Source organism: Chrysemys picta, chromosome 13, assembly GCF_011386835.1.
Source record: "Chrysemys picta bellii isolate R12L10 chromosome 13, ASM1138683v2, whole genome shotgun sequence".
Lineage (NCBI taxonomy): Eukaryota > Metazoa > Chordata > Testudines > Emydidae > Chrysemys > Chrysemys picta.
In genome coordinates, this window is record NC_088803.1 from 19,375,217 (window position 1) to 19,388,980 (window position 13,764).

Here is a 13,764-nt window from a genome sequence, read left to right on the forward strand (position 1 = left end):
TGATGTTACTGCTGCTGTAAGATTTGAGAGTGCTGTTTTAACTCTCTATACCCAACCTGTTTTTCAGTTTTTTTATTTATTGCTTGCCTGGGCCCGATCCTGCTTTTTTTAATAGACAGTTTCTTTCCATGGGCACAAGCCTTGTTCCACTACCAATTTAGCAAGGAGGGTGGGCTTTTTAACTAGCCCCCACCCTTCCTGGTTCCGTTTCTTAAACATTTTCTCCAAAATTGTGAAATTACCTCAATATTACTTACACAGCAAAAACAAAACCAAACAAACATAAACCACACTACACTGCCCAAACTCCTATATTCTTCAGAGTTTGGTTTAACAGAACAAGATTTGTATTTTATATTTTTAACCCACTCTGGGCCATAGGGAGAGACGCTAAGCTTCCCTCTGTATTGCTCGGCCTTCTACCACCGAGGTTCATACACCAATTATACAAATCCTTCCCCGGATCAGAGTGAGAAACACTAAGTTCTCCTCTTATGCTTAGTCATGCTACGACTGAGGGTGTATGCACCTTTTCTCATAATTTAAACCTAAACTCCTATATCCTTCAGAGTTTGGTTAATTAACTGAAAGTTTATATTCTTTTTCCTAGTATGTACCTCTATAACACAATTTAAACCTAAACTCCTATATCCTTCAGAGTTTGGTTAATTAACTGAAAGTTTACACTCTTTTTCCTATAGTGCCAGGCTTGCTAAAGCTGGCGGTGTGCACACCAGTTTTATAATAACTGGATTCTATGCTTGCTCCCCCTTTCGCATTCTCCACCAAAATGTTGTACTTCAAGTACTGCACGGGGAATAAGACAAAACGCCACATTTATTAGTAATACATGTATTCATTAACACTGTATCATATGCATATAATATATTACACTTACACTCACACACACACAAAAACACACTCCGTCTTGTTGTTACCAATTAGTTGCTCCCCTTAACTTCACTGGCCAGGTGAGTTAGATGTGATGGTAATAGGTGCCATAGATGTACCAAAACCACACACAGACTCAGTGCGAGAGCAGGGGATATAGCCCTGCTAACTTGACTCACATCCTCGAGCTTTAGGCTGAGCTTTTCAAAGCTGCCTAAGGGATATAGATACCTGGAATTGGGAGTCCAAATCTCTTAGACATCTTAAAAAATCTCAGCCATAACTACAAGAGACATTCACTTCCCAGAGTCAGGAACAGAGTCCCGGAAACCTCACTCCCCGTGCTTTGTTCTAATCACTAGGAAGTATCCCCCTCCTAGAGCTCAGGCCAGAACCCAGGAGTCCTGACTCTCAGACCCTACCAGGGCTAGCCAGTAGACTGCACTCCTCCTCCTAGCTGGGAATGAAATCCAGGAGTTCTGACTGCAAGTCCGCCTGCTCTAACCCCTGGACTACACTCCCCTCCTTGAACTGAGTGAAGAACTCAGAAGTCCTTACTCCTGCTCTATGACCAGGATCAGCTTATTCCCCAGGACTGGAACCCAGGAGTCCTGGGATTGCCTCCTCTTTAGAGGCCAGTAAAACACCCAGTATTCCTCTGTGGTGTCTTCAACATCCTCCAGGTCAAGGGGTCATCTGTGAGGACACCCAAAGTCTGTGGTGTTTGTCTGTCTGTAAATAAACAATACAATTGAAGATTCCACCAACATTTTAATGATTTTCCTTGAGACTAAATCTCCAGATAATTAATCCTCAGCCCTCCAAAGCAGCAGCTTTCTTGATCACACCAAGTATTCCTCAGGTGGATTTCCGAATGGTTTTGACCCCAGCTCTAGTGTCAATGGGAGGGTATGAATGATAAAAGGGTATGATTTCTAGGGAAGCCTCCTCTTGTATCTGACCTAGTTCCCTTGCCTGTTATGGGGAACCACACACAGCTCTGAGATGTTCAAGGAATCCTCTGGTGGCTGGATATGGTTGGGGGGATATGCACAGAGAATCCGCTGGTAAGGAAAGAGAGATCTGGTTACGTGGGATAATCCTTAGCACCGGTAGACAGTTTCCTTTTCTAAAGGAAACAAATATCAGCTGGGATTTTGAAAGGAGCCTAGGGGAGTTAGATGACTAACCTATTTGAAAGTCAATGGGCATTGGACACCTACAGCAATTAGACCCCTGTGAAAATCCCAGCCACTCTCTGTGTACCCCATCACACGTTTGATTTTAACAATTGCTTCTAGTAGGACGGGTTGAATGGGTGGTGGCTTCCCAGGTCTTGGCAAGGGCTGCAGACCCATGGAGTGGGATGGTTCTCAGAGTGTATGTCTACACTTACAGTGGTGTGTAGCAGACAGACACTCCGTGCCCAGCTAGCATGGGTATAGTCAGCAGGGTAGACGGTAAGGCATGGCTTAGGTGAATAAAGTGCCCTACATGCCTAAACCCTAGGGTACGTACCTTGCACAGCTCTCTACATGTCCAACCAGTGCATCCCATGTCTGCATTGCTGTATTTATCAGTCTAGCATGCCACTGCTTCCCTGCTGCCAGAGCCTTTCCCTGTGGCATGTGGCTTCATACCCCAGTGACAGGTGCGGATGCAGCCTGCTGTTCACTGCAGCCAGTAGCGATATGTGTAATGCCTGTGCTCTATGTACAGCCGCAAGGGTAGACGCAGGCTGAGTCGAAGACTAAGGAGAAGGTCCGAGTGGGGATGCTAAAGGGAAGGTTAGATTCTTCTGAACTGGGGGAGATGTGGATATGAATGATGTAGACCCTTACCTTCAACACCTAGGCTAGCCCGTAACTACGTTTGTATGGACCGGGGCTAGTGCAAGGGTAGGTAGGGAGAACAAGGACTGTCAGGGTTGGAGTTAGGAGGGGAGAAGTCAAGGGACTGAATATTGCCATGACTGTCTGGTGCCATCATGTAACTATTCCCTACTGAACCCAGCTTTCCAGCCAACGTGGGCCACTCATCCCTCAAAGACTTCAACTCTGCTGCAGGTCAAAGTGGACGGAGCCACGTTCTGCTGATATCACCATTGTGAGTATATCAGAAAGGGCTTCTTGCTTGCTTGCTTTCTCATCCATTCCTGTCCATGAATTTCTATCTGAGTCTCTATGTCTCCGTGCGTTTAACTGATTGTATCTGGATGACCTACCTCATATGATGGAAGAAGACACTGAATTCGTTAAAACAAAATCTTCATTGATCTTACAAGTCAGCCTTAGAATATGACTCTGAACTGAAACAAAAGTTCCTGACTAGTTGTTATCTAGGTTGCTCTTTGCTCTATGGGTTTAATTAAACCAGTATAACTTTCAAAAGGAACAGAGAAATCCTTTTTCACTATAAAATTCATTTAGGAATCTCTCTGTCTGGCCTTGAACTTTTATTGTGATAAATAGTCTGTTTTTCTTTCTTCCTTACTTTCTAACGTGGCAGTCTTCATGAACATGACATTTCCAAATATGGGTGCCTAGAATTAAACACTAGAGTCTCTACTAGAAAATGACTTGGGGTCCAATCTTCAGCAAATAAGCCTATCTCCACATTACAATGTAATTACACTGCAATTACAACAAGGCCTAAGCAGATCTGGGTGCAGGCTTTGGCTGGGGGTTTCAATAGGGCCTAATGGAATTAGATGTCTAAGGCTTGCTATCCTAGATGACTTGCAGTAGTGGCTGAGCATTGATATTCCCTTAGGCTCCTTTCAAAATCTCCACCTAAATTATCTGAATATCCCTGGAATACAAGCGGTAACACTACCTCCTTCAGCCATGCAAGCCCTTTCCAGTCTCTCTAATCATCTCAGTTGGAGACTAGTTGGACAAGTCGAGATGGCATTAAATTAAGAATGGCTGGGAAGGGAGCTAAGGAGGCAAATGTGGGACAAACTCAAACTCAGTGTGTTGTGAACAAATGGAACCCAGGCGCTGAAGGATGTGAAGAGATTTTTTTTTCAGTTGCCATATACCAATGCTAGGTAACAAGCAAGAGGGAAGGGAAATTCTCACCGATGAGAAGAGATTTGATACAGTTGACATTTTTGATAACTGATTGGGATGTTAAAATCATTGGTTATCACCTGCTCAGGAAGGAAAGAGTGAATAAAAAGGGGTGTGGTGGGGGGACTGATGGGCCTGTCACTCCACATTAAAGACACCAGTACCTGTTTTAGAGTTATTGATAATTCAGAACTGTTTTAATGTTTTAATGTTTATGCATTCCAGACTTAAAACAGTCTGGAATGCATATGGGCCAGTGTTCTAACTAACAACGCTCAGGAGGGGGGATATTGTTAGAGACCACTTAATCCAATCAGAGACCAGGATGAGTTTCTCCTTAAATACCGGTCTCCCATGTGTGGAAATAAATGTGTTGTAATGGAGGAGCTATGTTTGGGACACACATACTTAAGGTCTCATGCAGCCAGTAGTAAACATCATTAGAGTTTCTAAAAAAATATAGATGATGATTTTCTAACCCAAAGGTATTGCACCCAACACAAGGTAACACTATATTGGACCTCATTCTGACAAATAAAGATGATTAATCACTGGACTGGAAGTTAGTGATTTCCTGCAGACCAGTAATCATGACCTGATAACATCCATTATGGGCAAAAAAAAGGACAGTCCCAACCAGTAATAGATATACTTGGTACTTCAAAAGAACTAATTTCCCAAAGCTGAGGAAAATTATGGACAAAATTGATTTGGAAGAAAAATTGAGACAGGAAATTGAGAATTCTTAAAGAAGAGTTTATTAGATGGTCCAAAAGCCATGATTCTGCAGTCAAGAAAAAGGACATATTTGGCTAAAAGCCAATTTTGGTTCAATAGCAAAGCGAAGGCAGAAATTAGGAAGAATTTAAAGAAAAGCAATATGTAACAAAATGGAAAAAAGGGGGCAAATAAATAGCAGTCAAGTGTAGAAAATTGGTAAGGGAAGCTAAAGACATATGGGGAAAATCCATGGCTGGCAGGGCAAGGACAAGAAGAAGGATGTATTTAAAGTATGCTAAAAACAAAAGAAATCCTAGTAATGATATAGGCTCATTACTACATGGACATAATAAAATCATTAATATGATGCTCGAATGCAGTAGTGTTCAATAAATATTTCTGTTCCCTACTTGGAAAGAAACAGGATGATATATTTGTATGACTTGTGGTTGTTGAATTACTGTCTAGTCTTGCTCATGTTAATCTTTAATAAATCTTGGAATTCTGGGGAAACTCCAGAAGATGGGAACAGTGCTAATTAGAGCTGAGGGAAATTCTTATATTCCAATATTTCTTTTCATGTTAAACAGCAACAAAAAAATTGGCGTTTCAAAATTTTGCATGGAATGTAAATTCTGAAATTTTCTGATTTGTAAATGTGGGAACACTTCAGAGGAGGAGCTGGGAGGTAATTTTACCTCTGTGCACAGGGTTGGTGAGACCAATACCGGACTACTGCATCCAAGTCCGGTATCCATATTTTAAACAAAAAATACTTAACATTTGGAGATGCTGCAGAAAAGAGGGGGGAAAATGAGAGATGGAGATAATGCATAACAGTGTAAGGTTTAAAGAGTTCAATCTGTTTAGCTTATGAAAAAGAAGATTGAGAGGTGATGATTACAGTAAAACAATACCTTTACCTTCTCTCGTGGAGAAAGGCAGAAAAAGAACCAATGGCCAGAAGCTGAGGCCGGACAAACTAAGGCACACATTTGTAACAAGTGATTAACCATTTGGTGCAAAGTACCAAGGGAAGTGGTAGATTGTCCAGTTCTTGATGTCTTCAGATCAAGACTGGATGCCCTTCTGGAAAATGCTTTAGTCAAACACAAGTTATTGGGCTCAATGCAGGGATATCTGGATGAATCCTCTGGCCTGTGTTATACAGGAGGTCAGACTAAATTATCTTCTGGCCTTAAAATAAATGAACCTGTGAATAATAATTAATACTAGTGTCACCTTTGCAGGCACATTTTAAGTTTAATCAATGGAACAGCAGAACCTCACCAGTAGAGTAAGAGAATTTCTTCTTGTGGGTCTAACCCAGAGTCTGGCACTGCAGAGATTCCTCTTTGTAGTCTTCTTCATAGTCTACATGATGACCTGGCTGGGAAACCTCACCAACATCATTACCGTGATCACTGACCACCAGCTCCACACCCCTATGTACTTCCTGCTGGGAAACTTGGCATTCATTGACCTGAGCGAGTCCTCGGTCACAGTGCCCAAGATGCTGTGGGACCTCCTGTCCAAGCAAGAGACAATCACGTTCGGTGGTTGCATGTCACAGATGTTTTTTTTCCACTTCACCGGGGGCACCGTGGTTTTCTTCCTCATGGTGATGGCACTGGATTGGTATGTGGCTATCCATAAACCTTTGCACTACCTCAGTATCATGAACAGGGGTCTGTGTGTAGGGCTGGTGGTCGGGGCATGGTTAGGTGGCTTTGTCCATTCCATTGTCCAGGTTGCACTGACAATCCAATTGCCTTTCTGTGGACCCAATACACTGGACAATTTCTACTGTGATGTCCCTCAGGTGATCAAATTGGCTTGCACAGACACCTACATGGTGGAGTTGCTGATGGTCTCCAACAGTGGACTCCTCACCATCATCATCTTCATCATCCTGATTGTGTCATACACAGTCATCTTGGTCAAGATAAGGACCCATGTCCCAGAAGGGAAGCACAAAGCTCTGTCCACCTGCGGAGCCCAGGTTGTGGTGGTGAGCATCCATTTCATGCCCTGTATCTTCATATACGCTCGACCCTTCCGGAAATTTTCCATGGACAAAGCAGTATCTGCTCTCTACACGGTCATCACCCCAATGCTCAACCCCATGATCTACATGCTGAGAAACACCGAGATGAAGAACGCCATCAAGCGATTAATGAATAGGGTGTTCTCATGTAGGAAACCAAATATGTAACCTCTTCGTTAGTGGGTCAGTCTTATGTTTGAAACGTAAAATTAAAGTAGGTGTTCTCAGTTTAAAAGGGGTTTTGGTTTAGATGAGGGAGAAAGAGCAAGAACGAATACAATTAAAAAAATCTTCATGAGAATCAAGAGCACAGTGCATTTCTTTCTGTTTCTAACAGTCTACAGCAACTTTGGCAACAAAATGGCTACTGTCGGTAACAGAATTGTGAATATACGTGATACACCAAACAATGACTTAACAGTTACATGGTAACAAATTTCAGTTAAACATTTTTTTTTCTATTGAAAATAGGTTTTAGACATTTTCATCTACAACATTTAGGGTTTTTTCTAAAAACCAAAACTCTGAAAAAAAATTGTTTTTGTCAACTAAAAATAGAATTTTTTCAGATATCAGGGTTTCAGTTGCAGTTAAAACCTGGGTTGGTTTGTTTTGTTTGTTTCCCCTGGGGAAAAATAAAGATCTGTAATATTTTAAATTGTCATCAATACTGGGGGTGGGGGAAGGAAAGGAGGAATATTTCTCAGACTGTTAATTGCTATTATTAATATCTCCATATATTATTGTTATTCGCCACAGAATGGTGGTGTTAGTGTAGCTGCAGGTATTTTCTCTTACTATATGTTTGTAAGAGAGCTTAACACAATGTGGCCTTGATCCTGTTTGGAGTTTCTAGGCACTATGCGGGAAAAAAAACAATATTTATATTGTTACCCCCTATATATCCAAACTTGTCCTCTAAGCCTCAGAGCAACTCCCAAGGAGGGCAGGGATTATGGCGTAAAGTCACATCTCCCCATTAGGCTGGAAACCGGGCTAAATTCCTGGAGTTAGGAGCCTCTTCTGAGAAGGACCACCTCCCTTGTAACTTTTAATCTATCCTCACCTGGGATGAGGAACACCTCCTGTTCAAGTCATCCCCACTCCCTGAGGGAGAAGATAGAGGTCTATAAAATCATGACTGGTGCGGAGAAAGTAAATAATGAAGTGATAGTTATTCCTTCTCATAGCACAAGAACTAGGGATCATCAAATTAAATTAATAGGCAGCAGGTTTAAAAAAAAAAAAGGAAGTATTTCTCCACACAATGCACAGTCAACCTGTGAAACTCTTTGCCAGAGGATGTTGTGAAGGCCAAGACTATAACAGGGTTCAAAAAAGAACTAGATAAATTCATGGAGGATAGGTCCATCAATGTCTATTAGCCAGGATGGACAGGGATGGTGTCCCTAGCCTGTTTGCCAGAAGCTGGGAACGGGCAACAGGAGATGGACCATTTGATGATTATCTGTTCTGTTCATTCCCTCTGGGGCACCTGGCATTGGACACTGTCGGAAGACAGGATACTGGGCTAGATGAGCTACCTTTGGTCTGACCCCATATGGCCGTTCTTATGTGTTCTGAAGAAGGGATTTGACTAGGGCAGTCACCTGAGAAATAGCAGATCTTGTCCTCAGGCAGAGGGGGAACTTGAGCTGGAAGCCTCCCTTTAGTGAGTCGGTGTGGCTCCCCTCCTGCCCAAAAGAGGGAGCACCCTTGCAGGCACTGGAGTGGGTGGAGCCACCGCCGCCTGTTCCCGCCCCCCGGAAGTCAAGGGGCGGGACAGGAAGTATAAAGGCCGGCCGCCGGAGCTCAGTCAGCCCCCAGCCACCACAGGGAGCAGACATGCGGCCGGGAGCTGTCGGCCGGGAGACCTCCAAGGCCCGAGGCCAGTGCCCTAACTGGCCGGAGCTGCCCCGGGCCCACTACGAGGAGGAGCCGCCGGAGCCCGTCCGCTCCCGTCGTTGGGAGGAACCCTTGGAACCCCCCCACACTAACCCTGAAGGCGAGACCGCACCAGAGCCCCTCCGCCCCTGCTGTTACCCGGAGGAGCCGCCCGAGTGCAATTGGCCGGATTTCCCCACGGAGCTGCTGGACCTGCCACCAAGCCCTGGCCGAGAGGAGCCCATGCTGGTGGACTGGCCCGGGCCCGGTGCCACGAACGAGGTAGGCCCTGAGGGGGAACCTGGAAGTAGCCCGGGGGTAGCTGACCCCGGTCAGGCTGCAGACGCATGTGAGCCAATGTCAGTGTGTTTCAGTCAGGATACCCCACTGACCAGCAGCGTTAGTAACCGCTGCTAGGGCCCCGGGCTGGAATGCAGTGGAGTGGGTGGGCCTGCGTTCCCCCCTGCCACCCCGCTCATGGGTGGCAGGCTTCCCCCTCACCCTACGCTCAGCTGTAGGAGCCTGGGCATACCCCAGCGGTTTGCTTGCTCAGCCCCTGCACCAGAGGGCCTGAGCTGTAACTGTGTGTGCCCCGCCCTGATCCAGGGCCTGGGCTCCTTAACTGTTTGCTCACTCAGCCCCTGCACCCAAGGGCTGGAGCTATAACTGCGTGGACCCTGCCCTGCACCAGAGGGCCTGAGCCCTGAATTAACTGTTGTCGGCTCAGCCCCCGCACCAGAGGGCCTGAGCCTGGAACTAACTGTTGTCTGCTCAGCCCCTGCACCAGAGGGCCTGAGCCCTGAACTAACTGTTGTCGGCTCAGCCCCTGCACCAGAGGGCCTGAGCTTCTGAACTAACTGGCTGTTTATTCCAGCAGTAGTGAGTCGGTGTGGCTCTCCTCCCGCCCAGGAGGGTCGAGCCCCGGCACGGACCTATTACACTCCCACATCGCAAGGGAGAACCCTAAGCACTAGGCTAAAAGTCATCAGAGTGAGGCCTTCTCTGCGCAGCTGTCTTGTCTGAGCTCCAGCACAGGACCTGATCCAGTAGGCAAGCTTTGAGCGCACTTGCTGGATCAGGCTCTGCTGGTGAGCTAGGCAGAGGGATACTTATCTCCCCCCATTTTGTGCATCTCTCTGGGGTTTAGGCATGCAGGTACCTAGAGGGAGACAGCAACGCACATGACCAGAGCCTGAAACATAGACTGGTAGCAGAGGTGCTGGAACTAGGGGTGCTGGGGTAGGGGGCTGCCTCGCTTGAAGTGGAGTCCATTGTATACAGGGTTTACAGTTTGGTTCAATGGCTCTCAGCACCCCCACAATAAAATTTGTTCCAGCACCCCTGACTGGTAGGGAAGTTTTACTGCAAAAAACATAGATGCTGAGTGATTTTAGGTACCTACAGGGTTAGCCAGCAGCTGCTAGAGGATTTTGTGAATCCCACGGGGGTCTGATTCTGGGATTTAGGGGTCTAAAGTGGCAGCACCCCATGCCCAGAAAGTCCTTATCCCCCCTGTTGTGGTTCCCCCTCCCCTTCCCTGTGTCTCTCCTCTTGGACAGGTTCTGTACAAAGTCTGGGCACCAAACCTGGGGAGCTTTGATAAGCACCTCACAGAGGTAGGGGATAAATAGGGCTCCCAGCATTCTGTATATATTCCCTATATCAAACAGGGAAGGGGGGAAGTGACCCAACCACCATGACCCAACCACCGTGATGATGGTGAAGTTTCCCAGCCAGGTGGTCATGTAGATGAGGTAAACCACAAAGAGGAATCACTGAAGCTCAGGACTCTGAGTGAGGCCCAAGAGAACAAATTCTGTCACTGTGGTGCTGAGGTTCTTCTCCATTTATTAACCTGAAGAGGGAACAGTGATGATAATAATTATGATGTGGTCCTACTGCATTACTGACATTATATGAACATTAACTCCACCTTGATAAAAACACTTGCCTGGTAATTTCCTTTGTTTGCTAAATTCCACACTGTATCCTCAGCACTGGTTGTGAGTAAATCTGCTTCAGCAGAACCTGTGAACTCCACCAGCGGTCTTCTCCACTCCTGGGGTCATAGGGAGTGTAGAGGAGTGGTCTACACATGCAGACAAGCCCTCTGCTAACCACAGTCTCCATTCTTCATCCTGCAGCCCTGATGGGGCACACCTCTGATGGTCCACAGATTCCTGACAGGGCCTAGGTTCAGGGTGGGGAAGAATATGGTTTTGCAGGGAGTGTGCATAGGCAGAGATTCTCTGTGTCCAGGGGTTCTCATTGTGGGGGTCACAGATGCTAAATGGGAGGGGGATCCCAGCTAGAGCCTCACAAGATGGGAGGGGGTTGCAATGGAAAATTTTAGACACACTGTTTCAGGGGCTCCGACACCCGATTCATGGCCTTGTTATCAGAGGTCCTAACATGTGTATCCCACCTTATCATAATGATGGTCTTTGACCCCTTCTAGTGACTACAAAAAGAGAAGGAATTAAGTCTGATTGACTTTACTAGGAATAAGGTGTGCTCAACATCTCTGAAAAATGATGTCGCTGTATTATGGTGCCCATGGATTCTGGTGCTGAACTTTAAACACCCGCATTTCAAAAGTGTAAATACATAAATGTTTCAAAGTGTGCATCTAGAGTGAAATATTCCAAGCTACCGTGGAATTATGTATGCCGAACTCCCATTAACATTTTTGCGCATCTCTAGAACTGGTCAAAAACCCTTTGGAGGACTGGATTAGAATTCATAATGACCTAGAGAAACATGAGAATTGGTCCAAAATCAATTAAATGAAATTAAAATAAAATAGGTGCAAAGTATTTCAGTTGGGAAGGAAAAATCAAATCCACGGCTACAAAATGGGGCATAGAATTATAGAATCTCAGGGTTGGAAGAGACTTCAGGAGGTCATCTAGTCCAACCTCCTGCTCAAAGCAGGACCAATACCAACTAAATCAAAAATTCTCTGTACCCAACGTGGGGCATAAACCCACAACCCTGGGATTAAGAGTCCCATGCTCTACTAACTGAGCTAGCTTGGTGCTGTATGACTGGCAAAGAGGCCATATTTGCTGAAAAGGATACAGGGGTCAGAGTGGATCACAAAATGCATATTATTCAACATGATGAAGTTGTGAAAAAGGCCAATATCATACTGGGGTGTACATAAGACACAGGAGGTAACTGTCCCTCTCAGCTCAAAAGTGGTGAGGCTTCAGCTGGAGTGTTGTATCCAGTTCTGGATGCCACAATTTAGGAAAGACACGGACCAACTGAAGAGAGTCGGGGAGAGCATCAAAAATGATGAAAGGTTTAGAAAACCTGACCTATGAGGAAAGGTCAAAAATACAGTCAGAGCCGGCTCTAGGATTTTTGCTGCCCCAAGCAAAATCAATTTTGGCCGCCCCCCACGTTTTTTTCTTACCCCACCCCCCGGCCCCGCCTCAACTCCACCCCTTCCCCAAATCCCCAGCCCTGCCTCCTCCCCCCAGGCTCTCAAGCCTGGGAGGGAGGGTGAGCAGCGGTGCGCGAATCAGCTGTTTTGCACGCCGCGGCCGCTGGGGATCTCCCCTTCCCTCCCAGGTTTGAGAGCCTGGGAGGGAGGGGGAGCAGCAGCACGCGAATCAGCTGTTTCGCGCGCCGCGGCCGCTCGTGATCTCCCCCTCCCTCCCAGGTTTGAGAGCCTGGGAGGGAGGGGGAGCAGCGGTGCGTGAATCAGCTGTTTTGTGCGCCGTGGTGTGCGAGCGGCGGCAGCAGCGGAGGTGAGCTAGGGCGGCCAGGGCACATTTTTAGGGGCGGCATTCTGGCGCCGTCCATGCTGCCCCTAAAAATGTGCCGCCCCAAGCACCAGCTTGTTTTGCTGGTGCCTAGAGCCGGCCCTGAACACAGGACATGTTTAGTCTTGAGAAAAGAAGACTGAGGGGGACCTAAGAGCAGTGTTCCAATTTGTTAAAGGCTGTTATACAGAGGACAGGGATCAATTGTTCTTCATGTCCACTGATGGGAGGACAAGAAACAATGGGTTTATTCTGCAGCAAGGGAGATTTAGGTTAGATATTAGCAAAACCTTTCTAGCTCTTAGGGTAGTTAAGTGCTGGAACAGGCTTCCAGGGGAGGTGGTGGGATCCCCATCACTGAAGGTTTTTAACAACAGGTTGGGCAAACACCTGTCAGGGATGGGCTAGGTTCACTTGGTCCTGCCTCAGCGCAGGGGGCTGGACTTGATGACCTCTTGAGGTCTCTTCCAGCCCCACATTTCTATGATTCTATGAAAATTTCATTTTCCCCAATATTTTCATTTCAATTGTAAACATTTTTTTCTTTCAAATTTCAAATTTTCAAATTTTGGCTCCTTTTTTGGGAAACAAAAAATATTTGTCCCTTTAATGACACTTAGCCCTCTATAGTGGGGTTCATCCATGGATCTCAAAGCAGCTTACAGAGGAGGTCACTATTGTTAATCCTATCCAACAGATGGGAAACTGAGGAGCAGAGGGGACGTGAGTTAAACTGTGTCACTTGCAGGCTATCGGTAGAGCTGGGAATATAACAGAGATGTTCTGCATTCCAGTCCAGTGCTCTCTCTGCTTGGCTGTGCTACTTTTAATGTCCCCTCAACCAATTTTCCCTCACTTTTTACTTTACCTCACCCTTTCCAAAGGAAAAAATAAAAGGGGAGGGTCTAAAAAGATGTGAGAAAATGTTGTGTGCATGGCAAGGGGCAGGTGTGGGGGCCCTTTCTCTCACTCTTTTTGCATTTGAAAGAGTAAGAAATAAAACTTCCAATTCAATTTTTTGGTAACAAAATGAAAGAAGAGATTTTCCTATTTGTAATTTGGATTTTGAGGGCAGCTCATTCTTCAGCAGGATTTCCCTCTCCCCAGCCCCCCGCACAAGAATGTCACCCAGCCCTAAAAATCTCATCCTTAAAGGAGCGTGCTCTGTTTCCATGAGGAAAGCGGGAGGATGGCTACAGTTCTGTCACAGAAATTCTGCCCTACTGCAGACATCTTTCTGGCACCCTGGAAAACTCACATCTCCTCCCTGTCTGGGAGTTTCAAAGGAGAATAAAGAAGTTAGATGCAAGGAATCGCACTCAGGTTTTATCCACAGATCAGGGCACTTCCCTGGGCTTTTCCCAGTTTTCACTTC

At 46.0% G+C, this 13,764-nt stretch overlaps 1 protein-coding gene across 1 annotated transcript; it reads left to right on the plus strand.

Moving 5' to 3' along the window:
• Positions 1–5,955: 5,955 nt before the first annotated feature.
• Positions 5,956–6,900, plus strand: LOC101949433 (olfactory receptor 4D1-like). Its single transcript, XM_005284230.2, has one exon. It carries the CDS (start codon positions 5,956–5,958, stop codon positions 6,898–6,900), a length of 945 nt encoding a protein of 314 aa, XP_005284287.2.
• The last annotated feature ends 6,864 nt before the right edge of the window (positions 6,901–13,764 follow it).

Bases quoted from the DNA above. Each gene is read 5' to 3' on its own strand.
- LOC101949433 (XM_005284230.2), top strand. From the start codon at position 5,956: ATGGAACAGCAGAACCTCACCAGTAGAGTAAGAGAATTTCTTCTTGTG.